Raw genomic sequence first — 27,996 nt, 5'->3', positions numbered from 1 at the left:
AAATCACGCAGAGCTGTTAAAAAGCACACTTACATACGAAAACTGTCCATTAGTATGCATGTCAATACAACTTCATGTGTTTATAACCATTGTTACTGTCCTCCTGCAGGCAGTGGTGGTGCAGCAGGACACCTTCATTGAGGACCAGCGTCATGCTCTGGCTGAGCGGCCAGCCTCGCGCCACTCCTCCACCTCCTCCCTGTCCTCCTCCTCCTCGCGGCCCAACTCCCTGATCGAGCAGGAGAAACAGCGCAGCCTGGAGAAGCAGAGGCAGGAAGTGGCCAACCTGCAGCGCCAGCAGGTGGCCCATGCTGATGAGAGGAGGAGGAGGGAGAGGGAGTGGGAGGTGAGGGAGTCGGGGCTGGGCGACAGGGAGGTGCAGGTGAAGGAGCAGGAGGAGGAGACAGTGAAGAGGCGTAGGCAGATGGAGGAGGAGAGGAAGGAGCTTCTAAGGAGGAAGGAGGAGTACCAGAGGGATCTGGAGAGGCTGAGGGACGCCCAGAGGAAGCTGGACAGAGACAAGGAGATGCTGCAGCGGGAGGCTGAGATGGTGGAGCAGATGAAGAAAGCCGAGGTGAGCTGGATCGGCCAACACGGTTCTCAAAGAGGGCTACTGCTCACTGGTCCCTGTCTGTTACCTTACATTACAGAAATCAAATAACTATTATTTAACAAAATGTAACCACAATGGACTGACTACACATGGGCCATGTAATGATGGCCTTTAAATCACCCTTTATCTACCGCTTACCATAACCTGGGCTCAAGCCTGAGCTTCTAATCCTAAAACTAGCTCAACCTTGAATCCTAGACATAATCTCTTCCTTCAAAAGTCAGATTCCATCATTAAGTGGCTGTGAGGCTTAAGTGCCTACTTGTTGTTGTATGGTTTGGTTTGATCTGTAGGCAGAGCAGGCACACAGGACCCAGCGGACGCCCTCCACCACCTCAGAGGAGTCCATGAAGTTTCAGAGCTCCACCTCTCTGGATAAAGAGCCTGGAGGAGGGGAGGCAGAGCTGTCTTCCTCCCCCGCCACCAAAGACCCCTTCCTCAGGATTGGCTCCAAGAGGAAAGGGAAGAACCTGAACCCCTTCTCGTCCTCTTCCTCCAACGCCAGCTCCAAGGCCCAGAGCAGCACAGAGGGCCAGAACCAAATCCCTAACCGCCTGATGCAGCTGGCCAAGACCAAGGACAAGAAGAAGAAGAAAGGGAAGGGGCAGCAATCACAGCCAGGTACCAGTAGCACCAGCCAGGTACCAGTAGCACCAGCCAGCTACCAGTAGCACCAGCCAGCTACCAGTAGCACCAGCCAGCTACCAGTAGCACCAGCCAGGTACCAGTAGCACCAGCCAGCTACCAGTAGCACCAGCCAGCTACCAGTAGCACCAGCCAGGTACCAGTAGCACCAGCCAGCTACCAGTAGCACCAGCCAGGTACCAGTAGCACCAGCCAGCTACCAGTAGCACCAGCCAGGTACCAGTAGCACCAGCTAGGTACCAGTAGCACCACACATCTTTGTAAGGAAAAGAGAGCCATGGGGAAAGTTGAGTTACCTGTGCTACGCGCTATACACTGAGTGTACAAAACATTAAGAACACCTGCTCTTTTCATGACATAGACTGACCAGGTGAAAACTATGATCCTTTATTGATATCACTTGTTAAATCCACTTCAATCAGTGTAGATGAAGGGGAGGAGACAGGTTAAAGAAGGATTTGTAAGCCTTGAGACAATTGAGACATGGATTGTGTATGTGACAGTGTGCCTTTCAGAGGGTGAATGGGCAAGACAAAAGATTTAAGTGCCTTTGAACAGGGTACGGTAGTTGGTGCCAGGTGCTTCGATTTGTGTCAAGAGCTGCAATGCTACTGGGTTTTTGACACTCACAACAGTTTCCTGTGTGTATCAAGAATGGTCCACCACCCAAAGGACATCCAGCCAACTTGACACAACTGTAGAAAGCATTGGAGTCAACATGGGCCAGCATCCCTGTGGAAGGCTTTTTACACCTTGTGGAATCCATGCCCTGACGAATTGAGGCTGTTCTGATGGCGAAAGGGGGGAAAGGTTCCTAATGTTTGGTGTACTCTATGTATAAGGGATGTTGTTACAGTCTAACTAAAGTCTACGTCCGTCTTTCTTCTCCACAGATCCCGGGAACACTGGGGTCACAGAGCCTCAGTGCGACGGAAAGATCTTCTTCTGCTGATCCCGCTGTCATCCACTATCCCACAATGCCCCACACTCACTGCTGACTGCCAGACCATGTAGTAGTGTGGCCAGATAGACATGCACCCCATTGACATACTGTACCCAACCCACTGACCTGGACCTGGAGGGGTCGGCCATGGCCATGGACAGGATGTACAGCTTGAGCACTTCCTGTGAACTTATTACGGAACCATGCAGGCACTTCGCGCTTAGTTGCCACTGAATTGTCAAGGTGTAACTTTTAGATGAAGATAATTTGGGTTTGATTCTGTGGTGAAGCTGCAAGTCTGCTGTGGCATGGATTGGATTGGTATGCATGGGGGTGGTTACTTTGGAGTTTAATAGTGTTCAGATATGATTTGGACAGTTTCAGGAAGTTTACCATGGCTAGAAGAAGATTTAGCATTCATGAAGTATACAGTAGCTGACATTCGTTTTCTATGTGAAGATTTAACAGAGCAGGTGTCGTAGGGGAGTGACTGTTGTAGAATATGCTGCATTTCACAAATTTAAGTATACCCTAATAGCCAATATGACAAAAGAGAGCATACAGTACACCCTATTCAACTATTCCAGTTGAGTGAGTAAAGCTTATGCAATAGTGTTTATTGTCATACTTCTTAAGGTATTGCTTAACACTGGGCCCAATAATGCTTTGTTCCCGCCTGTAAGGAACTACAGCCTCATTTCTCCCATCAGCACTACATCAGTTGTAAAGAAAGGAAACTCAAGGTTAGAGAAGACATGACTAACCACAGAGTTTGAGTTATGAGAAGAGGATGAATGAGTCTGGGAGAAACGGAAAACAAGACAAGCCAAAGAAAGAGAAAGAATAGCTTGTAATGGAGGAGAGAAAGTAGAGAAAAGAGAGAGATAGATGAGTGACGAAGAGGAAGAGCTTAAGAAAGAGTGTATCAGGAAGTGAAACTCAAAGACATAGTGGCTGACTTGCTTTTGTCGCTATTGTCCACTTTGCAATTTAATATAATGCTGATAAACTGTTAGACGTTACGGTTCCAGCTGATTGAATGGGTAGAAGAAACATTTGCGGTGTTTCTATTCCTCTACTGCACACTTGAGTTTGAATTTGTGAACCATTTTATTTGTCAATCACTGCAATACTGGCATAGGGTTTGAAGGTGATGATAATATTCACTCTGTTACAAGTGGCAAGACTTCCTGCTTTACAATGAGTGACAATCATTCGATGTACACAGACTAAATCGAAATCCAGACTGATTAAGGGATATCTATCTCACAAGAATGGATTTACAGAAACAAAAATTCTGATACAATTTTTGGGTAATATGTTAATGCTGATATTGGAATAGATGAATCTAGCCCTGACCAACCATTCCCATTGGAATTACGCTGATACTGTATATCTGCCTGCAGGACAGGCTGTTCGTCTATTAGTCAAACCGAACCAAACCTTTCCTCTGGACAAAACCCCATATTTCACTATTTTCCCTGCAGTCTGGTCTAGTATTGGTAGCCTGTGGTACCATAAGCTCTCTTGTGCCTCTCAAATAGTCCAGAATGAATTAATGTCCCTGTATTTTCTTCATTGATATTTTTCCATCCACGCTCCAGTCTGGGGTTTTGATCCATATAACCAGTGGTTCATAATGCATAATATTTCAGTTTTGTTGTTTCTCTTTACTGCTGATGAGCAGAATTTAAAATGAAAGCACAGCAAAGTCCTCTTCTGACTCTGTAAAACTGAAATATGGTGCTAATCATCAGTCACGTAGGCTGTGTTTACACCCAATTCTGATCTTTTTATCACTAATTGGTCTTTTGACTAATCAGATCAGCTCTAAAAAAATATATATGGTCTGATGGGTAAAAATACAAATTAGTGGAAAAAATATCAGAATTAGGTTGCCTGTGTAAATGCAGCCTAACTGCTCTGCTTCTTCTTGTCTGCGTTGGTTTATCTTGTTTTGACCATCAGATGGCGCTGTGGCAATCTTCATAATTCACCACTACTATCTACTCTGTTGGATTTGTCATCTTGATATTTCACAACAATTCCCCCTGGTCATATATATGCAAAGTGAATCACCACGTTAACATGGTGTGTTATGGCCTTGTTTAGTGATTTTATAAAAGTGAAAGCATAGGGAGGGATCATTGGCATTTTGATTGATTGGTTCATTCACATTTACTGACTTGCCTTAATGGACATATTCCGCTTTTGACAGGTGTGAACGTTCTTAGACCCTACCCTTTCTCACTTGTTATTCTTCTGGGAATATCTGCTAATCATCCCGTCAACAACAACTGTCATGGCCGTCTACAGTATAGATGTTGAGCAGTGCTACAGTAGCTCTGAAATGTTGTACATGAAGCATTGTGGCAAATGCAGAGATAGGGGAGACCATTATGCTCAAATTGAAATGCACTAGAATATTAGCCAGCATCTGTGAGGAGTTGGAGTGGGTTTTACAGTTATACTGTATACCAGTGCTTTTAAAGTCATTTGTTGTTTGTACTAAAAAGGTACAATTTGTGTTTCTTGCGGAATTTCATGTAAAAATAAAAAATAAAAGGGTAAAGCAACTATTATGTAAATATGTGTCATGTACAAATTTAACTTTTAAAGTATTGTTTGTGGATTTTTGGATCGATTTAAGCTTTTTATAATGAGGCTTTATTTATCAGTGTCCTCCCTGTTTTGGAGGTATAAAATGTAAATTCATTTTTCTCTTAATAAATAACTATTATTGTTTGTCAACTGAGATTTGTGTCTGTGTTTATTTTCTCCCCCTGTCTTTGTGTGTTAATTGTTTGTTCTATAATGGAATGGCTTTGGTGTGCCACTAGGCCACACATAATGGCCAGTCAAGCAGGACAACTGCTCGGATCGTGTTTCACAGTTTTTGGGTGAATGTTGGCTTTAATTGACTGTCTGATGCCAGCTGCACAGAGGGCATGTTTGATTTAACCACCCGTTACTCTCTTTCTCTCACTCTGTCTCTATGATCCTGTGCTGTCTAGTTTGACGAGGTACCTCGCGAAACTGCCATTCCTCTGCAGGGACGTTGTCTTTCTTTACGCTTGTGTGTTCCACTCCATGGACAAGATAGAAATATACTTGCCTTTTTCATCCACCTTACTGACAGCTCTGTAGGCTGAGAGTGGCTTCAGGAGGAATTCTGTGGTAGAGGGTATGGCGGAGTCCACTTCTGGATGTGACTAGCCCTGCCTTTGTCAGTGACAATAAGTGACCCTGCGCAGCTGGCCTGCACCGTACGGCACTGCGCCGAGGAGAAACACAGGACTTCAAGGTACGAGGATGGGAAGATGAACTGTCTAATCAGATCCAGTCAATCTCATCCTGATTAAAGAATGTACACATTTTTTTCTCTGGTTGATAATTGTCATGCCCTGCTCTTAGTATTTTGTATTTTTCTTTATCTATTTAGTCAGGCCAGGGTGTGACATGGGTTTTTGAATGTGGTGTGTTTTGTCTTGGGGTTTTTTCACATGTAATGGGATGGTAGCTTAGTGGGGTGTTCTAGGTGAATCTATGGCTGAAGTGGTTCTCAATCAGCGGCAGGTGTTGATCATTTGTCTCTGATTGGGAACCATATTTAGGCAGCCATATTCTTTGAGTGTTTCGTGGGTGATTGTCCTTATTGTCCTTTTGTCCCTGTTCTGTGTTAGTTTACACAAGTATAGGCTGTTTCGGTTTTTGTTACGTTTGTTGTTTTTGTAATTGATTCGTGTTTACTTTTGTTTATTAAACATGGATCGCAATCTACACGCCGCATTTTGGTCCGACTCTCCTTCGCACAAAGAAAGCCGTAACAGAATCACCCACCACAACAGGACCAAGGGGCGTGGTGACAGGCAGTGGCAGCAGGAGCAACAAAGTTTGGAGTATACGACTTGGGAGGAAATAGACAGGTGGGCGGTCGACCCAGTGAGAGTGCCGGAGCCCGCCTGGGATTCGCTGGAGCAGTGCGAAAAGGGTTATAGGAGAATGAAGTTGGAGAGACAAGCACGGCGGCGTGGAAGGAAGCCCGAGAGTCAGCCCCAAAAATTTATTGGGGGGGGCTCAGGGAGAGTGTGGCAGAGTCAGGAGTCAGACCTGAGCCAACTCCCACTGTTTATCGTGAGGAGCCAAGGAGGAGACCAGAACCAGAGCCGGTGTTGGAGGTGAGCGAAGCAGAGACTGTGAAGGAGTTAATGGGGGAAAATTGGAGGAGAGAGTTATGAGGGAGTTGCTGTGTTGGTGCTTTAAGCATGGAATTCGCCCAACGGAGCGTGTCGGGGATTTGATGGCACCTGGTCAGCGCTCCATACTCGTCCTGAGGTGCGTGTTAGTTGGCTGGTGAAGATGGTGCCAGCCTCACGCACCAGGCCTCCTGTGCACCTCCCTAGCCTTGCACGTCCTGTGTCAGCGCTGCTCTCAAGATCTCCAGTACGCCTTCACGGTCTAGCCCATCCTATGCCACCTCCACACACCAGCCCTCCGGTGGCAGCTCCCCACACCAGGCTTCCTGTGCGTGTCCTCGGCCCAGTACCACCAGTGCCAGCACCACGCACCAGGCCTTCAGTGCGCTTCGCCTGTTCAGCGCTGTCAAAGACTTCCTCCTCTCCTGCGCTGCCGGAGTCTCCCGCCTGTTTAGCGCTGCCAGAGCCTTCCTCCTATCTAGCGCTGCCGGGGTCTCTTGCCTCTCCAGCGCTGCCAGAGCCTTCCTCCTCTCTTGCACTGCCGGAGTCTCCCGCCTGTTTAGCGCTGCCAGAGCCTTCCTCCTCTACAGCGCTGCTGGAGTCTCCTGCCTGTTCAGCGCAGCCAGAGCTGCCAGTTTGCATGGAGCTAGCTAGAGCTGCCAGTCTGCATGGAGCAACTAGAGCTGCCAGTCTGCATGGAGCAGCCAGTCTGCAAGGAGTTGCCAGTCTGCAAGGAGCTGCCAGTCTGCAAGGAGATGCCAGAGCTGCCAGTCTGCATGGAGCTGCCAGAGCTGCCAGTCTGCAAGAAGCCGCCAGAGCTGCCAGTCTGCATGGAGCAGCCAGAGCTGCCAGTCTGCATGGAGCAGCCAGAGCCGTCAGTCAGTATGGAGCAGCCAGAGCCGTCAGTCAGTATGGAGCAGCCAGAGCCGCCAGTCAGCATGGAGCAGCCAGAGCCGCCAGTCAGCATGGAGCAGCCAGAGCCGTCAGTCTGCCAGGATCCGCCAGTCAGCCAGACTCTGCCAGAACCGCCAGCCAGCCAGGATCTGCCAGAGCCAACTACCTGCCTGAGCTTCCCCTCAGTCCCGAGCTGCCCCTCAGTCCCGAGCTGCCACTCAGTCCCGAGCTGCCCCTCAGTCCCGAGCTGCCCTGGGTGAGGACTACTAGGCCATGGTCGGCGGCGAGGGTGGCCTATCTAAGGACGCAAGGAAGAGGGACTAAGACTTTGTTAGAGTGGGGTCCACGTCCCGCGCCGGAGCCGCCACCGTGGAGAGACGCCCACCCGGACCCTCCCCTATGGGTTTTGGTGTGCGGCCGGGAGTCCGCACCTTGGTGGGGGGGGGGTTCTGTCACGCCCTGGTCTTAGTATTTTGTGTTTTTCTTTATCTATTTAGTCAGGCCGGGGTGTGACATGGGTTTTTGTATGTGGTGTGTTTTGTCTTGGGGTTTTTTCACATGTATTGGGATTGTAGCTTAGTGGGGTGTTCTAGGTGAATCTATGGCTGTCTGAAGTGGTTCTCAATCAGAGGCAGGTGTTGATCGTTTGTCTCTGATTGGGAACCATATTTAGGCAGCCATATTCTTTGAGTGTTTCGTGGGTGATTGTCATTTTGTTCCTGTTCTGTGTTAGTTTACACAAGTATAGACTGTTTCGGTTTTCGTTACGTTTGTTGTTTTTGTAATTGATTTGTGTTTACTTTTGTTTATTAAACATGGATCGCAATCTACATGCCGCATTTTGGTCCGACTCTCCTTCGCACAAAGAAAGCCGTAACAATAATACACAAAACAGCTAAACTAAATAATGTTTTCCCTGGCTTATATCAGTTTTCAACTAACACATTATGCTCTCTATTTCTGCTTTCTATTGTTTTGTCCCAGATGAGTATCCATATTTGACTTTGAACGTTTTGTTTTGGATATGAACAGCTTTATTAAGCCGTGATGAGCATTCTCTAGCAGCTGCTGTGAAATGCCCCACTTTCAGGTCCAGATCTATATAATTCCCAAAGCTCCAGCCTACAAGATGTCTGCCATTATAACTTCACCTAAGCACATATTCATCTTTGCTAGTATGACCTTTTCAAAGTGCTTCCAAATCCCCCTGGCCCTCCCTCCCTCAACTGCAGTGGAAGAATGACTGGGCAACCTGTCACACCGTTAGAATGTGAGCAGAACAGCAGAGATTTGGCTTGTAAAGGATGATATTATCATGCATTGCTCACTGTCAGTAGTGACCTTTATCTAGCTCCTGGTGCCAATTGGTGTGTAACGTGAAAGAGCCATTCTAGACTCCTCCATCTGGGGGAAGAAAAGAAAAACGATCAAAACAAAAGAAACCTGAGTCTTTATTGTGTTCCGTGTCGACGGGCATATAAATACTGTCGGTATGTTCGCTAGAACAATAGTGGCAAACTGGTGTTGTGCTCCGATATGGGCATGAGTCATTATTCTCCTTTTACATATTATAGTACAAACATCAATTATCTGCTCACTGTGGTAGTCAACTTACAGTATGTTATGGAAACTTATCTTCCTCACTTGAGTACGGAAACCTGTGTATATATAACATGGGAAACACCTTGATACCAGATGAGGAATATACTGATATACTGATCTTAGAGAACGTAGAGGCATCAAAGAAACATAATACATATTAAGATGGATTAAAGAGGCCAGCCTGTATGGTATTGAGCTATTGCAATATGATAATAACTTTAATGAGACAGGCGGTCATCTCAGATGGATGGCTGACGGATGTCTTTGTTTTACAATGAAAGCTGTATAACTTGCCAGCCTGGGTTTATACAAGCCAGTACCTCGTAAATCTCACAGGTGTCACGTTCTTTTGTTCCTTCCACATATATCACATTTGGAAGCAGGACAGTGCAGTGCCTCCCTGTCTCTCCCATTCCTCCACACACCACACAGGCAGCACCCTATGGGTTATTATTGAACTCAATCACTGTCTGATGGAAATGGGAGGCAGAGGGTCTGAAGCCATTTCCATCCATCTCTGGGCCTCCTCTCCCCGGGGGCAGCGATGATGAGGGTTCATAATTTACCCCCTCAGCGGCTCCCACCATCGGCAAATCATATTTCAACCTAGACTCTTAAAGGTTCAGAACTAAATTGCTTCCGCTCTGCAGCTCTTTCTCCTTCTCTTCCTGTTTTTGTCCCTCCCTCTGTTCCTCTCTCCTCCTCCACCTTTCAATCTCTATTTCTGCTAATTTGTTCTCTATACCTGATCTGCAGAATATTATTATTTTTTTGCCTTTTCCATGAATCATAAATGATGGCATTAGGGCTATATTGATCCCGTTGGAGTGGCAGAGAGAGAAGGGATAATAATGCTCATCCAGAACTTCTGCTTCTTTTTCAGGCTGTTAAATGAACATTTCTTTCTTCTGAATCAGAACTCATTTTTTGTAAGTTACATGCACTTCAAAAGCACTTTTCCTCCCTGCCCATTATTGGTTTTCTATGGCCTCCCACTGTGCTGTAGCAGTCAGGCAGTAAGGCAGTCACACAACTTGGCATGTGAGCACATCCTTGGTGTGACATGTGAGGGGTTTGGTCATCATCTTCTGTGTTCCAGCAGATGCTGCCCTTCTCTGCATGCTCTGTAATTTTGCTGTGTTTTCCCCAAAGACCGTCTTCTACTCATCAGCCCACCACAACCAGGCTCTCCCCCAATTCTCCTCCAACATCCCCTAGCTCTGTGGGGGGGGGGACATGAGGGTGGAGGATTATGCAAGATGCACACACACAGGCCACAATAGAATCTATGGGTTGTAGCCGCAGCTGAAGGAATTCAATTGTTTTCGCTCCATTACGGCTGTCAACAAGGATATTTTAATGTGCCGGTTCACTGGGAGCTTAGCGCTCGCTCTGCCATTGGCGCTGGACTAGCGGGGGCTTTGGAAGCTTCTGGGATTGTGTGTGCATTCATTAGCACGAGGGTGACCAGGCACTGCAGCCAGCTACTGGTGAGCGAGCAGGAAATTTCAATCACTGGGGCACAACAATAGATCAAAGGGCCTGCCAGGCCAGTTGAAAATGTGAGAGTCCATTGGGCTCCTGGTGAACATGCTGTTTGAGAGAGAGAGGATGAGTTCATCGGCATGCCGATCAGGGGTTCCAGGCTCCACCATGTTTCTGATGGAGCGTTGTTCTGCTCTGTCCTGAACAGACCATACCGACCTTTCATTGATCTGACTTAGGCCTTCTGAAGGAGCTGCACTACACAGCCCACTGGGTGTCGTCTGACCAATTACCACAGCTCTCTGTGTCTGTATATAAATACAGTATTTTGAGGAAGTGCAGCATGTTGTGTCGGTTGGCCTGTCTGTATGTTCTGTTGATGGGCATTAAAAAAGAAAAAGATTAATGGGTGTGTTTTGTGCTGGCGTCAGCTTGAGTAATGGGTTTCTGGTCAAATGCAGATGTATAACATACCCCTGGAAGGCTGCATCCAGAGTAGTGAATTGCACAGTCCATGGTCTGGGTACACAAACAACTGTAGTCAGCTTTTTCACCCCCAATCACATGGCAAGCAGCTGTAGGGCCTTGTTTGTGATCTAATTACTACACTTATCCAGAGCGACTTACAGTAGTGCATGCATACATTTTTATACTGGTTCCCTGTGGGAATCAAACCCACAACCCTGGTGTTGCAAGTGCCATACTCTACCAAATCAGCTACATGGGACAACAATTACGTATTGGATTCTGTCTTCAAATATACTTATTCATGTCACCATTATAGAACATAGATTACTTTCCATATATAAGACATTTACAGGGGTAATGGGAGAGCCTGTTGAAACCCCCTTGGATGGTTACGTCGGCAGACCGGTCGTGATGGATCAGCGGGTCTCCTTGTCGGCAGCAAAGGGTCCAGGCCAATTGGGAAAAGCGGTATTGAAGCACAGAAATTCTGTTGGATTTCTTTGGCTAGCCGGGAGATGGGCCTAGCTCCAGGCTAGCTCCAGGCTAACTGGTGTTTGCTTAGGGACAGAAACCCCATCGGACGGTTACGTCGGTAGACCAGTCGTGATGGATCAGCGGGGCTACGTTTCGGCAGCAAAGGGTCCAGGCCAATTGGCAAAAGAGGTAATTGAAGCCCAGGAATTGCTTGATGGATCTCTTCGGCTAGCCGGGAGATGGGCCTTGCTCCAGGTTTACTGGTGCTTGCTTCGGGACAGAGACATTAGCCAGGAGTAGCCACTCCGATAGCAGCTAGCGAGCTGCGATGATCCAAAGTAAAGGTTCAGAGCTTGCAGTAGGAATCCGGAGATGTGGTAGAGAAAAGCAGTCCGATATGCTCTGAGTTGATATCGAGCTGTGCAGGCTGGCAGGAGTTGACCGGGCTGAGGCTGGCAGATGTCCGAGTTAACGGTGATGATCGCCTGCAGTGGCTAACTGACTACTAGCTAGTAGCTAGTTTGCTGGCTAGCTTCTGAAGGGGGTTCCGGTTCTAAAGTGTAAAAAATAGCAGATCCATACCACATTGGGTGAGGTGGGTTGCAGGAGAGTATGTTCAGTCCGTAGATGGAAAATGAGATTTAAAAATATAAAAAATATATACGAAATATATACAAAGAAAATTGATATATACAAGGGACGGGACAAGACAATCAAAACAGACATCCCACTGCTACGCCTTCTTGGAAGTTCTTTCACGCAAAGCAGCCACAACTGCGGCAGGTAGTCTAGTGGTTAGAGTGTTAGACTAGTAGCCAGAAGGTTGTTAGATCAAATCCCCGAGCTGACAAGGTAAAAAATGTCTGTTGTTCTGCCCCTGAACAAGGCAGTGAATCCACTGTAGGCTGTCATTGAAAATAAGAATTTGTTCTTAATTGACTTTCTTAGTTAGAGAAAAATGAACTGTTACTAAAAGTGTCCATGATTGAATCTTTGAATGAAGAGATGGAGATAAAACAGTCCAGTTTGTGTGTTTTTTGCAGCTCGTTCCAGTACCAAGCTGCAGCGAACTGAAAAGAGGAGTGACCCAGGGATGTGTGTGCTTTGGGGACCTTTAACATAATGTGACTGGCAGAACGGGTGTTGTTTGTGGAGGATGAGGGCTGCAGTAGGTATCTCAGATAGGTAGGAGTGAGGGCTAAAAGGGTTTTATAAATAAGCATCAACCAGTGGGTCTTGCGACAGGTATACAGAGATGACCAGTTTACAGAGGAGTATAGAGTGCAGTGGTGTGTCCTATAAGGAGCATTGGTGGCAAATCTGATGGATAAATGGTAAGGAACATCTAGCCGCTCGGGATGATCCTTACCTGCCGATCTATAAATTACGTCTCCGTTATCTGGCATGGGTAGTAGGATGGTCATCTGAATCAGGGTTAGTTTGGCAGCTGGGGTGAAAGAGGATCGATTACGATCTAAGTCAAGATTTAAGCCTGCAGCTTTGATATGTGCTGTATAGCCATACTCCCAAGTACTTGTATGAGGTGACTACCTCAAGCTCTAAACCCTCAGAGGTAGTAATCACACAGGTGGGGAGTCAATGAAAATAGCAGCACAACATTGCTTAGAATCAAAAGCAATGGTGACATAATTAAGGACCTTTAAGGTTGCAGTGACACATCCATAACCTGAGCAGAAACCAGATTGCATACCAGAGAGAATACAGAGAGAGAACTGCTCCTTAAAGCTAATAACCTTGCCCTTCCGGATAATCTGAGTGCACTTATTTCTCATTTGCCTGAACAAGAGCCAGTCAACCTGAGTATGCGTGTGCCGATCCTTTCGCCAAATGGAATTCTTGAGGTGGAGTAACTCTGCCAGATCATGGTCGAACCAGGGGCTGAACCTGTTTTTTTTCCTCATTTTCTTTATGGGGTGTTTGTTAACAATACCTCTGAAAATATAAAAAAAGAAGGTCCATGCGTCTTCGAAGCTGATTCTATACCAATTTACAGAGGCCAGGTCATGAAGGAAGGCTTTGCTCCTAAAAATGTTTTGCAAGCGTATGACAAATCAGGACAGGTCATTTCACTGAGCAGCCATTACGAAAACAGGCTGTAAAAGAGTGATCACTAAGGTCATGGTTTTAAACGTTTAGAAATCTCACAGTAACAACTTTGCTGTTTCTTTTTTTTTACGTCTGCTACATTACTATCTGAGCAGCTAACCGATCGCTGCAGCTGTACATAGTCTATTGGTAAATAGCCCACCCATTTTCATCTACCTCATCCCCATACTGTTTTTATTTATTTACTTTTCTGCTCTTTTGCACACCAATATCTCTACCTGTACATGACCATCTGATCATTTATCACCCCAGTGTTAATCTGCAAAATTGTAATTATTCGCCTACCTCCTCTTGCCTTTTGCACACAATGTATATAGACTCCCCTTTTTTCTACTGTGTTATTGACTTGTTAATTGTTTACTCCATGTGTAACTCTGTGTTGTCTGTTCACACTGCTTTGCTTTATCTTGGCCAGGTCGCAGTTGCAAATGAGAACTTGTTCTCAACTAGCCTACCTGGTTAAATAAAGGTGAAATAAAAAATATTAAAAAAATACTGCAGATATGGAAATCTGAGACATCCGATTGGCCAGCGATAGGCCTATAGAGCACTTGATTTGCTCTCCGGGCCCACCGGGAAGGCTGATTTTGAACCTTCAGACACACCTTCAGACACATAAAATGGGAACACTTCGCCTACTCGGTGCGCAGTGCACCTGAATCGGGTGGACCTACTGCGAAAAGTGTAATACAATTTTTTTTTAAATAGGAACGCAAGGCTTTATCGTTGGGTTTTTTACAGAAATATTTAGTGATCGACTAGGAATGCCTTGGAGATTGACAAGTTGATTGTGATTGACCAGTTGATGACCACTGATGTAGTTCTCTGTCTAGGAGTTTCAAGGTTGTGACCGCTAACTTTAAATGGGACTTCTGTTTAAAACAAAAATTGGTGAATGTAAATATTTTGTAGACTTTGATTTAGATGCTTCCTATTGGGCATACCTCCGTGGTTACCAGGCTGTTGACACACAATGGCTGACATCTCCTCAGTGACATCTGCTTGGCAAATACCACCCTGTAATGAAAAAGAGGAGAGAAAGAAGACAAACATGTTGCTTGAGAGAAACTTGGCTGGAGGTCAGAGCCATAGCCAGGGCAGGGCACCTTGACTCGACTGAAGTATTGGAATTTCATGATCTGACCACTCAAGACTTCTAGTCATTAGGCATTCAAATTGTTTAGCCTACTTTGAATGGGGTAGAGGATTTGTTTTCTGCACAGCAGGTTGACACAAAAAAAAACATATGGAACTAGTGGGATTGTTCATTATATTCATTCTAACAGTATGTACAGTATACAACATAGTATTCTCCCCTTTCACTTTCAAGAAATATATTTTGTCATCAATAATTAATAATTGCATTTTAAAGTAAGACAAACTACTTGAAAACCAAAGTGAAACCTGTTGATTCATGTCTGTAGTGACAGGTAGATGAAGTTGGGGGGATGAAGTGATGCACAGAGGGGCCTTGGATCCTGCTTTGTATAATAGGAATGAATGACATTAGTGAGACTCAGACTGTTATGAGAATTTTGTTCTCAATGTTCATAAACTGAACTTCACTTAAATTACTCTGTCTATTACTTAAGAATTTGTAAGGTTCTTATTGAAATGAAATATGCAGAGGCCAGTTTACAATAGTCAGTAAGGTTTATTTACGAGGACGCTGCTGTACATATACAAAGACATTCCCCTTTTATAGCTTTCTCTTACCCTACACACATACATACACACCAACATAGGGATTTTCTCATGAGTCTCACCACAGTTTATTACCACTCAGCTGACAGTTCCAGTCTCCCCCAGATATGAGAGCTCTGGAGGGGCTCTCCCTGTCTCATCTAATCTCCCCAGAGTTACAGCCAGGTTGGTTCAAACATAGGTTAATGCACCTCTCCGTTCTCTTTTGACACACACATCCATTCCTTTCTTCCTCGGTCTAAGCTACATAACCCCTTCCTAATGAACAAATATTATTTATCATTATAGAAAGACAGGGTAGAATTATGTTAGTTATAATTCTACGTTAAATGTGTACATCATTTAGTCATTATTCATAATAATCATAACACAGACAAAAGGCTCTTTTCAGCCACAGGCTAATACAGGAGAATAGTTTGGTTGTGAAGGAAACCTCTGCTTCTCACCACCGGGCAAAGTCCTCCTTGTTTTCCCCTCCCCGGCCCTAGGGTCCTTCAGTTTTTATTCAAATGGTAATCTAGAGGAGTAAAAAAAACACTTGGCCCTACTAGTCATCAGTTCTAGTGTCCTTCCTGACTGACTGGTAATCATCCGAAGGCCCTTTCAGGCTAAAACAAAAATAGGGGGAAAAGATGCTATAGGTTTAAGCCAATCAGTGTCCGTTTTACTGAACATCACTGCTAAATGCTTTGGAATGGAATGAAGCGAGGAGAGGACAGGAGTCACATTCTCTGAAGGAGCATTGTGAGGATGCTAGGATTCTGACATCTCAATGTTAAGTCCCAACTCAGACCATGCCGGGGCCCCAGTCAGCCTATACCAAGGTCCCAGGCAGGAAATTTAATGATCAACTACAATCACACACCTGATAGGCTATGGATAGGACCAGGAGTGTTTCTTCCACATGTAAACTAACCAGGAAAAACTCTAGGACCTAGTTTTAGCCTTTGATAATAATTCTTAACTAGTTGTCCTGGTCACTTAAGTCTCTCATTAAAAAGTATGCCATAGGGCACACTGATTCTGCTATGTTCACATCCCTCCATACAGCGGACCATATGGCATGCAAATACCTTGAAACAGTTTGATAAAGTGAACTTCAAACACAGCGGACCGTTTTTTTTCCTTGAGGACCCAACACCGGCACATTTTGTCACTCAAGGCCCCCACACCAGCCCATTTATTCCTTGAGGCCCCGATTATTAGCCAGATATTTATAATTTTGTGCAAAAAAACTAGTTAGACAGGCCCACTAGGCAAAAAATTATCCAGCCTATCTGGCGTTTTGGTCTGCCCCTGCCAGACTGTAATATTTGCTATAAAGTGCATTATTTATCTATAAGCTATGGCTCACCAAAGGGGTGGAAGCCAAGTCAGTCCAGCTCCTGCAGCAGCTAAAAAACAAACATTGTTTTTGGAGAGAGTTTATTATTAGTAAGTTTCATAGTCATAACCGTAGACATAGTAATGCATCTGCCACCTGTAGACATAAAATGTAGGAATGCATCTGGTTGGTCAGTCTGATCACACAGCCATGAAAGCCAGTCCTCTCCCGTCCTTGTCAGCCGGGTCCAGAGCATGATTGATTGATTACACTTGGAAGACCAGTGGCCAGGGAGATAGGAGTAATTAAGCCTGCTAATAGGGTGTGACTAATGAAGATGAGAGGTCATTCTAGAGAGCCTTTCACTACTTAACAATGGCATTCTCTGTCTGCTCCACATTTTGCCTCTTCTTTTTGGGTGCCTTTGTGATAACGGACGTGTTTCCACTCCATCAATTACTTCTTGGGCTGTAAATCCAGACAGAGAGTGTGTCTCAATACGAACAGAGAACAGAACGGCCATTGAGTATCAAAAACAGCACGTTCACCATTGCCAGCCTTTGATTTCCCCCGGACACCCTCAAGCGTGTTATATATATTTTTTATGCTAGATGTTGACAAAGATTAAACATCTTTTTCATATTGTGTCACAGTGGAGGGACTCAGTTTCTTAGATTGTGTTGTTCCTCTTCTAAATATGTCAGGATTTGGCCAGGGTTGTTCCGGGTTTTGGTCACTAGATGCCCCCATTGTGCTTTTTGACCTTATGTTTTTTCCCTTGTTCCCCATTATTATTTGCACCTGTGCCTCGTTTACCCTGATTGTATTTAAACCCTTAGTTTCCCTCAGTTCTGTGCTCTGTGTTTGTATGTTAGCACCCAGCCCTAGTGTTCTGTGTATTCTTGTCGATTCCGGTGGATGCTCTTGTGGAATTCTGTTTTTGTTTTTGAGTATCTCTTGAGGCTTTTTGTGCTATTCCTACCACCTTTTGGATTTGCCATTTTTGTATTGAAGGACTTCTCCTTCTCTACTTTATTAAATACACCGTCTTAAGTACTGCTGTGTCTGCCTCATCTTCTGGGTTCTGCTGACTATTCGTGGCTCAGTTGGTTAAGTGACTGTTTCTCACTCCGGAGACCCAGGTTCGTAACCGGGTCCTGACAAAATAGGCTTGTATGATGCCCATCCCCTCTCTCTCTCCCCTATCCTGCTCCCCTCACAGTCCAGCCACAGGAGGAAGGTGACAGGTGAGTAATAGAAAGCAGGGTGTTATTATTATTGTGGAGAGGAACCTCAAAATCTCAGACAAGTGCCGACATTTGTTGTCAGGTCATGTGTGTATGTTCCCATCAATGTTTGAACAATGAATACTAATGGCACTATGCACTCAGATAGGCTGTTTTTCACAGAAAGGATGAGTGAGTGTGGACCAATGGTGTGCCACCCTCTCCTTCATTCTTTATCCATCCATATCTCAATGGTCATTTATAACCTATTAGATATCAATAGGGATCTCTGATAGGTTCAACGGTTGGGCTAAAGGATTACGCAGCAGCCATTCTCAGTCTGTTGCTGTTGCATATGACATTATTGATTTGATTTATAACAGTGATGAAACACTCACCACATAGAATCATCCCAATCAAGCTACTGTACTAGTACTGTGCTGATTCTGTATACAGTGCATTCAGAAAGTACTCAGACCCCTTGACTTTTTCCACATTTTGTTATGTTACAGCCTTGTTCTAAAATTGATTCAATTAGTTTTTCTCTCATCAATCTGTACACAATACCCCATAATGACAAAGCAAAAAAGAATCCCTGAAATATCACTTTACATAAGTATTCAGACCCTTTACTCAGTACTTTGTTGAAGCACCTTTGGCAGCAACGACAGCCTTGAGTCTTCTTGGGTATGACGCTACAAGCTTGGCACACCTGTATTTGGGGAGTTTCTCCCATTCTTCTCTACAGATCCTCTCAAGCTCTGTCAGGTTGCATTAGAAGCATTGCTGCACAGCTATTTTCAGATCTCTCCTGAGATGTTTGATTGTGTTCAAGTCCGGGCTCTGACTGGGCACTCAAGGACATTCAGAGACTTGTCCCGAAGCCACTCCTGCATCTTGGCTGTGTGCTTAGGGTCGTTGTCCTGTTGGAAGGTGAACCTTCGCCCCAGTCTAAGGTTCTGAGCGCTCTGGAGCAGGTTTTCATCAAGGATCTCTCTGTATATTGCTCTGTTAATCTTTGCCTCGATCCTGACTAGTCTTCCAGTCACTGCTGCTGAAGAACATCCCAACAAAATGATGCTGCCACCACCATGCTTCATCGTAGTGATGGTGGCAGGTTTCCTCCAGACGTGACGCTTGGAATTCAGGCCAAAGAGTTCAATCTTGGTTTCTTCAGACCAGAGAATCTTGTTTCTCATGGTCGGAGAGCATTTATGTTCCTTTTGGCAAACTCCTAGCGGGCTGTTGTTCCTTTTACTGATGAGTGGCTTCCGTCTGGCCACTCTACCATAAAGGCCTGATTTGTGGAGTACTGCAGAGATGGTTGTCCTTCTGGAAGGTTCTCCCATCTCCACAGAGGAACTCTGGAGCTCTGTCAGTGACCATCAGGTTTTTGGTCACCTCGCTGACCAAAGCCCTTCTCCCTCGATTGCTCAGTTTGGCCATGCGGCCAGATCTAGGAAGAGTCTTTGTGGTTCCAAAAGTCTTCCATTGATGAATGATGGAGGCCACTGTGACAATCCTGTTTCTGAGCTCTACGGACAATTCCTTTGACCTCATGACTTTTGCTCTGACATGCACTGTCGAATGTGGAACCTTTATATAGTTATTTGTACTCTGATTGAATGACAGGAATCTTTCATATCCATCATATATCCTCTTCGGATCCCTGTGGATATGAAATGGTAAGTTTAGGGGGAGGACAGACATCAATGTTCATCATGATGAGATGCATGACCTTCGAGTGTTTTTAAAAATCCATGCCAGACCAGTAATACGGTGTCTTTGATGTGAAGACAGTTTTATGGTGAATCCATCCCGTTTCCCATTTCCCCTTCCCTCTGACAGTACAGCGTGTTCTCTCTCTATGATTTCATCTGAAAGGTGTGAAAGTGGATAGTACCCTATGCTGACGCACGGCAACACCTCGCTTGTGAAACTACCGAAAGTTGTTTTCTAGATAGTATCCTCTCAGAAATTTTAATTTGTCACATGTTTGTGTGTGCCTGTGCTATGTTCTCTCCTTGTCTTAATAGAATTTCTCAACATTTTACCCAACATCTGACCAAATACCTTTCTTTGGCCTTCATGGAAACCTAGTATCTTAACTGTGATCACCGTCAGTCATTGTCATTCTCCAGCTTGTAGGGAAGTGGTTCCTGAACTTTTTCACTATTGTCACGTTTAGATTGCCTTCAGAAAGTATTCATACACCTTCTATTATTCCACATTTTGTTGTGTTACAGCCTGAATTCAAACTGTATTAAAAAAATAATAATCTCACCCATCTACACACAATAATCCATAATGGAAAAATGTTTTTTTGACATTTTTGCTAATTTATTGAAAATGAAATACAGATATATTGAATTGACATAAATATTCACAACCCTGAATCAATACTTTGTAGAAGCACCTTTAACAGTGATTACAGCTGTGAGTCTTTCTGGGTAAGTCTCTAATTGCTTTCCACACCTGGATTGTGCAACATTTGCCCATTATTCTTTTCAACATAATTCAAGCTCTGTCAAATTGATCATTGTTAGACAACCTCATTCACTGTCTTCTTGGTAAGCAACTCCAGTGTAGATTTGGCCTTGTGTTTTAGGTTATTGTAATGCTGAAAGGTGAATTAATCTCCCAGTGTCTGGTGGAAAGTTGACTGAACCAGGTTTTCCTCTAGGACTTTGCCTGTGCTTAGCACCATTCCGTTTTTTCTTTATGCTGAAAGACTCCCCAGTCCCTAGCGATGAAAAGCATACCCATAACATGATGGAGCCACCACTATGCTTGAACATTTGGAGAGTGGTACTCTGTCATTGGATTTGCCCCAAACATAGCTCTTTCTATTCTAAGGACAAAAAGTTAATTTTTCTACATTTTTGCAGTATTTACTTTCGTGCCATGTTGCAAACAGGATGCATGTTTTGTAATATTTTGTATTCAGTACAGGCTTTCTTCTTTTCACTCTGTCAATTAGGTTAGTAATGTGTAGTAACTACAATGTTGTTGATCCATCATCAGTGTTTCCTATCATAGCTATAAACTCTGTAACTGTTTTAAAGACACCATTGGCCTCGTGGTGAAATCCCTGTGCAGTTTCCTTCTCCGGCAACTGCTTTAGGAAGAACGGCTGCGTTTTTGTACTGACTGGGTGTATTGATTCACCATCCAAAGTGTAATTAGTACCTTCACCATGCTCTAAAGGATATTCAATATCTGATTTTTAAAATTGTTTTATACCCATCTACCAATATGTGCCCTTCTTTGCGAGGCATTGCAAAACCTCCCTGGTCTTTGTGGTTGAATCTGTGTTTGAAATGCACTGCTCAACTGAGGGACCTTACAGATAATTTTATGCATTTGGTACAGAGATGAGATGGTCATAAAAAATAATCAACACTATTATTGTACACAGAGTGAGTCCATGCAACTTATTATGTGACTTGTTAAGCAAAATTTTACTCTTGAACATATTTAGGCTTGCCATAACAAAGGGGTTGAATACTTATTGACCCAAGATATTTAAGCCCTTCATTTTGAATGAATTTGTAAACATTTGAAAATAGGAATTGTACTAAACGTAATACATGTTAAATTCAGGATGTAACACAAAATGTGGTAAAAGTCAAGTGGTGAGAATACTTTCTGAAGGCACTTGTATTTCTATGGGCACAAGCACTGTCAATGAGAAACTTTTCACACCCCTCTTGTTGGCGGAGAGAATTCTGCAGGTTTAAAGCTTATTTCTTGCAATTCCATACATTTTGCCATGGTGTGGAATTTTTTTTTTTTTTTCATTTTAAAGCTAATTTAAAGTTAATTTCCTGCAATTATACAACATTTGCCATTGGGTGGAGAGAACATTTTGCAGTTTTAAAGCTCATGTTTGTTCATGTAATATTTGAGTGACCAACATTACAACAAAATCAATGGGCTAAAAAAAAGGCTAGTTGATCTGGACATTTCTGAAAAGCTATAAATATAAGGTCTGCAATGACTGGCATGACAAGAGGCAAACTGCTGATGCACTAGCCAATTTCGAAATTGCACTTCACTCTACATCCAGTGTCATTACACGCTGTGACACAGTAATAAGCATGTATGATGTGCCATAACAGCTGACATTACTTGTCATAACATGACATATGGTCATAACACTGTCATGACCTATATAGTTACACCTGTTGTGACATATATTGCATTATTTTATGGCTGGTTGTGACACCTACATAAGAATGTCAAAACCCAAACTATTCAAATGAGTTTTTCCCTGCCAAGAAGATTCCTTTCATCTGGAAGTCCTTTTCTTAATTCCTTTGTTTTTTCTAATGAATTCTTTACAGTCATGTTTTTTCACCATATTTTAAATAACTTTGTGACACTGTCATGAAGCATTACGACCATCCTGTGTCACTTTCCCTGGAATAAGAAAATACATTTTATGACGCTGTCAAACATTATGACCATCAGTATCATATAAGCCTAAGAGGCCTATCATGTACATGCCAGTCATAAGTCAAAAAAAGTGTGTCTTGTCCTGCAGCTGAAATCTGCTCCTGCAGTCATCCCACTCATCAGCAACAGAGCATTGGGGTAGGTGCATGTCTGACATCAATGTGTGTGCAATTACAATTTAAGGGGCTTTATTGGCATGGGAAACATACGTTTACATTGCCAAAGCAAGTGAAATAAATGAACAAAAGTGAAATAAACAATAAATAATTAACAGTGAACATTACACTCAAAGGATCCAAAATAATAAAGATGTGTCATATTATGTTTATGTATGGTGTTGTAATAATGTGCAAATGGTTAAGTACAAAAGGGAAAATAAATAAATACCGTTGAAGTCAGAAGTTTACATACACTTAGGTTGGAGTCATTAAAACTTGTTTTTCAACTACTCCACACATTTCTTATTAACAAACTATAGTTCTGGCAAGTCAACTTTGTGCATGACACAAGTAATTTTTCCAACAATTGTTTACAGAAAGATTATTTCACTTAATTCATTGTATCACAATTCCAGTGGGTCAGAAGTTTACATACACTAAGTTGACAGGGCCTTTAAACAGCTTGGGAAATTCCAGAAAATGATGTTATGGCTTTACATTTAAGTCATTTAGCAGACGCTCTTATCCAGAGCGACTTACAAATTGGTGAATTCACCTTCTGACATCCAGTGGAACAGCCACTTTACAATAGTGCATCTAAATCATTAAGGGGGAGGGGGGGTGAGAAGGATTACTTATCCTATCCTAGGTATTCCTTAAAGAGGTGGGGTTTCAGGTGTCTCCGGAAGGTGGTGATGGACTCCGCTGTCCTGGCGTCGTGAGGGAGTTTGTTCCACCATTGGGGGGCCAGAGCAGCGAACAGTTTTGACTGGGCTGAGCGGGAACTGTACTTCCTCAGTGGTAGGGAGGTGAGCAGGCCAGAGGTGGATGAACGCAGTGCCCTTGTTTGGGTGTAGGGCCTGATCAGAGCCTGGAGGTACTGCGGTGCCGTTCCCTCACAGCTCCGTAGGCAAGCACCATGGTCTTGTAGCGGATGCGAGCTTCAACTGGAAGCCAGTGGAGAGAGCGGAGGAGCGGGGTGACGTGAGAGAACTTGGGAAGGTTGAACACCAGACGGGCTGTGGCGTTCTGGATGAGTTGTAGGGGTTTGATGGCACAGGCAGGGAGCCCAGCCAACAGCGAGTTGCAGTAATCCAGACGGGAGATGACAAGTGCCTGGATTAGGACCTGCGCCGCTTCCTGTGTGAGGCAGGGGCGTACTCTGCGGATGTTGTAGAGCATGAACGTACAGGAACGGGCCACCGCCTTGATGTTAGTTGAGAACGACAGGGTGTTGTCCAGGATCACGCCAAGGTTCTTAGCGCTCTGGGAGGAGGAAACAATGGAGTTGTCAACCGTGATGGCGAGATCATGGAACGGGCAGTCCTTCCCCGGGAGGAAGAGCAGCTCCGTCTTGCCGAGGTTCAGCTTGAGGTGGTGATCCGTCATCCACACTGATATGTCTGCCAGACATGCAGAGATGCGATTCGCCACCTGGTCATCAGAAGGGGGAAAGGAGAAGATTAATTGTGTGTCGTCTGCATAGCAATGATAGGAGAGACCATGTGAGGTTATGACAGAGCCAAGTGACTTGGTGTATAGCGAGAATAGGAGAGGGCCTAGAACAGAGCCCTGGGGGACACCAGTGGTGAGAGCGCGTGGCGAGGAGACAGATTCTCGCCACGCCACCTGGTAGGAGCGACCTGTCAGGTAGGACGCAATCCAAGCGTGGGCCGCGCCGGAGATGCCCAACTCGGAGAGGGTGGAGAGGAGGATCTGATGGTTCACAGTGTCGAAGGCAGCCGATAGGTCTAGAAGGATGAGAGCAGAGGAGAGAGAGTTAGCTTTAGCAGTGCGGAGCGCCTCCGTGATACAGAGAAGAGCAGTCTCAGTTGAATGACTAGTCTTGAAACCTGACTGATTTGGATCAAGAAGGTCATTCTGAGAGAGATAGCGGGAGAGCTGGCCAAGGACGGCACGTTCAAGAGTTTGGAGAGAAAAGAAAGAAGGGATACTGGTCTGTAGTTGTTGACATCGGAGGGATCGAGTGTAGGTTTTTTCAGAAGGGGTGCAACTCTCGCTCTCTTGAAGACGGAAGGGACGTAGCCAGCGGTCAGGGATGAGTTGATGAGCGAGGTGAGGTAAGGGAGAAGGTCTCCGGAAATGGTCTGGAGAAGAGAGGAGGGGATAGGGTCGAGCGGGCAGGTTGTTGGGCGGCCGGCCGTCACAAGAAGCGAGATTTCATCTGGAGAGAGAGGGGAGAAAGAGGTCAGAGCACAGGGTAGGGCAGTGTGAGCAGAACCAGCGGTGTCGTTTGACTTAGCAAACGAGGATCGGATGTCGTCGACCTTCTTTTCGAAATGGTTGACGAAGTCATCTGCAGAGAGGGAGGAGGGGGGAGGGGAGGAGGATTCAGGAGGGAGGAGAAGGTGGCAAAGAGCTTCCTAGGGTTAGAGGCAGATGCTTGGAATTTAGAGTGGAAGAAAGTGGCTTTAGCAGCAGAGACAGAGGAGGAAAATGTAGAGAGGAGGGAGTGAAAGGATGCCAGGTCCGCAGGGAGGCGAGTTTTCCTCCATTTCCGCTCGGCTGCCCGGAGCACTGTTCTGTGAGCTCGCAGTGAGTCGTCGAGCCACGGAGCGGGAGGGGAGGACCGAGCCGGCCTGGAGGATAGGGGACATAGAGAGTCTAAGGATGCAGAAAGGGAAGAGAGGAGGGTTGAGGAGGCAGAATCAGGAGATAGGTTGGAGAAGGTATGAGCAGATGGAAGAGATGATAGGATGGAAGAGGAGAGAGTAGCGGGGGAGAGAGAGCGAAGGTTGGGACGGCGCGATACCATCCGAGTAGGGGCAGTGTGGGAAGTGTTGGATGAAAGCGAGAGGGAAAAGGATACAAGGTAGTGGTCGGAGACTTGGAGGGGAGTTGCAATGAGGTTAGTGGAAGAACAGCATCTAGTAAAGATGACGTCGAGCGTATTGCCTGCCTTGTGAGTAGGGGGAAGGTGAGAGGGTGAGGTCAAAAGAGGAGAGGAGTGGAAAGAAGGAGGCAGAGAGGAATGAGTCAAAGGTAGACGTGGGGAGGTTAAAGTCGCCCAGGACTGTGAGAGGTGAGCCGTCCTCAGGAAAGGAGCTTATCAAGGCATCAAGCTCATTGATGAACTCTCCGAGGGAACCTGGAGGGCGATAAATGATAAGGATGTTAAGCTTGAAAGGGCTGGTAACTGTGACAGCATGGAATTCAAAGGAGGCGATAGACAGATGGGTAAGGGGAGAAAGAGAGAATGACCACTTGGGAGAGATGAGGATCCCGGTGCCACCACCCCGCTGACCAGAAGCTCTCGGGGTGCGCGAGAACACGTGGGCGGACGAAGAGAGAGCAGTAGGAGTAGCAGTGTTGTCTGTGGTGATCCATGTTTCCGTCAGTGCCAAGAAGTCGAGGGACTGGAGGGAGGCATAGGCTGAGATGAACTCTGCCTTGTTGGCCGCAGATCGGCAGTTCCAGAGGCTACCGGAGACCTGGAACTCCACGTGGGTCGTGCGCGCTGGGACCACCAGATTAGGGTGGCCACGGCCACGCGGTGTGGAGCGTTTGTATGGTCTGTGCAGAGAGGAGAGAACAGGGATAGATAGACACATAGTTGACAGGCTACAGAAGAGGCTACGCTAATGCAAAGGAGATTGGAATGACAAGTGGACTACACTTATCGAATGTTCAGAACGTTAAGCTTACGTAGCAAGAATCTTATTGACTAAAATGATTGAAATGATACAGTACTGCTGGAGTAGGCTAGCTGGCAGTGGCTACGTTGTTGACACTACACTAATCAAGTCGTTCCGTCGAGTGTAATAGTTTCTACAGTGCTGCTATTCGGGGCTAGCTGGCTAGCTAGCAGTGTTGATTACGTAACGTTACGTTAAAAGAACGACAATAGCTGGCTAGCTAACCTAGAAAATCGCTCCAGACTACACAATTGTCTTAGATACAAAGACGGCTAAGTAGCTAGCTAGCTACGATCAAACAAATCAAACCGTTGTACTGTAATGAAGTGAAATGAAAATGTGATACTACCTGTGGAGCGAGGCGGAATGTTGACCGGGTTGTTGAAGTTCAATTCGGAAGACGTTGGCTAGCTGTTGGCTAGCTAGCTAGCAGTGACTCCTACGTTAAGGACGACAAATAGCTGGCTAGCTAACCTCAGTAAATTAAGATAATCACTCTAAGTCTACACACTCTAAGCTACACAATTACCTTGGATACGAAGACAGCAAAGACAACTATGTAGCTAGCTAACACTACACTAATCGAGTCATTGAGTGTAATAGTTTCTACAGTGCTAGTGGACGTTAGCTAGCTGCTGTGCTAGTGGACGTTAGCTAGCTGCTGGGCAGAAAGCAGTGTAGACTACGTTAGGACGACAAAATACGATCAGCAAAGACAACTATGTAGCTAGCTAACACTACACTAATCGAGTCGTTGAGTGTAATAGTTTCTACAGTGCTAGTGGACGTTAGCTAGCTGCTGTGCTAGTGGACGTTAGCTAGCTGCTGGGCAGAAAGCAGTGTAGACTACGTTAGGACGACGAAATACGATAATTACGCAATTATCTTTGATACAAAGACGGCTATGTAGCTAGCTAAGAAGAAATTGCTAAGATTAGACAAATCAAACCGTTGTACTATAATGAAATGTAATGAAAAGTTATACTACCTGCGGACCGAAGTGTAGATGCGACCGCTCGCTCCAACCCGGAACCGGAACCTTTAGAAGGTTCTGATAGGCTAATTGACATAATTTGAGTCAACAAGAGGTGTACCTGTGGATGTACTTCAAGGCCTACCTTCAAACGCAAACTCTTTGCTTGACATCATGGGAAAATCAAAAGAAATCAGCCATGGCCTCTGAAAAAAAATTGTAGACCTCCACAAGTCTGGATCATCCTTGGAAGCAATTTCCAAACACCTGAAGGTACCACGTTCATCTGTACAAACAATAGTACGCAAGTATGGGACCACGCAGCCGTCATACTGCTCAGGAAGGAGGCGCGTTCTGTCTCCTAGAGATGAACGTACTTTGGTGCAAAGCCCTAACCTCAATCCTATGGATAATTTGTGGGCAGAACTGAAAAAGTGTGTGCTTGCAAGGAGGCCTACACACCTGACTCATTTACACCAGCTCTGTGGCTAAGGTGTATGTAAACTTCCGACTTCAACTGTATTTTGATATGGTCAATGTAATTAATTAAACATACTGTTGACACGTAGGCTATGGTGTAATGGAATGTTTTGCCTTGTGTGGTAGGCTTTGTGGGTTTTGAGACTCTAACCGGCCTTAAAATAACGCAATATATGTCACAATACAGTGGGGCAAAAAAAGTATTTAGTCAGCCACCAATTGTGCAAGTTTCCCACTTAAAAAGATGAGAGGCCTGTAATTTTCATCATAGGTACACTTCAACTATGACAGACAAAATGAAGGAAAAAAATCCAGAAAATCACCTTGTAGGATTTTTTTATGAATTTATTTGCAAATGATGGTGGAAAATAAGTATTTGGTCAATAACAAAAGTTTATCTCAATACTTTGTTATATACCCTTTGCTGGCAATGACAGAGGTCAAACGTTTTCTGTAAGTCTTCACAAGGTTTTGACACACTGTTGCTGGTATTTTGGCCCATTCCTCCATGCAGATCTCCTCCAGAGCAGTGATGTTTTGGGGCTGTTGCTGGGCAACACGGACTTTCAA

At 45.0% G+C, this 27,996-nt stretch overlaps 1 protein-coding gene across 4 annotated transcripts in view; it reads left to right on the top strand.

The window, feature by feature from the left end:
* LOC135524528 (A-kinase anchor protein 13-like) overlaps positions 1–4,956 on the top strand; it is a 175,486-nt gene extending 170,530 nt beyond the window's left edge. For all 4 annotated transcript variants that reach the window (XM_064952135.1, XM_064952133.1, XM_064952134.1 and 1 more), the window contains 3 exons: positions 110–574; positions 907–1,234; positions 2,152–4,956. In XM_064952135.1, coding sequence (XP_064808207.1) covers positions 110–574; positions 907–1,234; positions 2,152–2,210 — 852 coding nt within the window. In that variant the 3' untranslated portion in view covers positions 2,211–4,956. The remainder of the gene's footprint in view (positions 1–109; positions 575–906; positions 1,235–2,151) is intronic.
* Positions 4,957–27,996: the final 23,040 nt, after the last annotated feature.

The sequence above is a fragment of the Oncorhynchus masou genome, chromosome 31, assembly GCF_036934945.1.
Source record: "Oncorhynchus masou masou isolate Uvic2021 chromosome 31, UVic_Omas_1.1, whole genome shotgun sequence".
Classification (NCBI taxonomy): Eukaryota; Metazoa; Chordata; class Actinopteri; order Salmoniformes; family Salmonidae; genus Oncorhynchus; species Oncorhynchus masou.
Note: the sequence above shows the minus strand (reverse complement) of the source record. Positions and strands in the feature narration are given on the sequence as shown.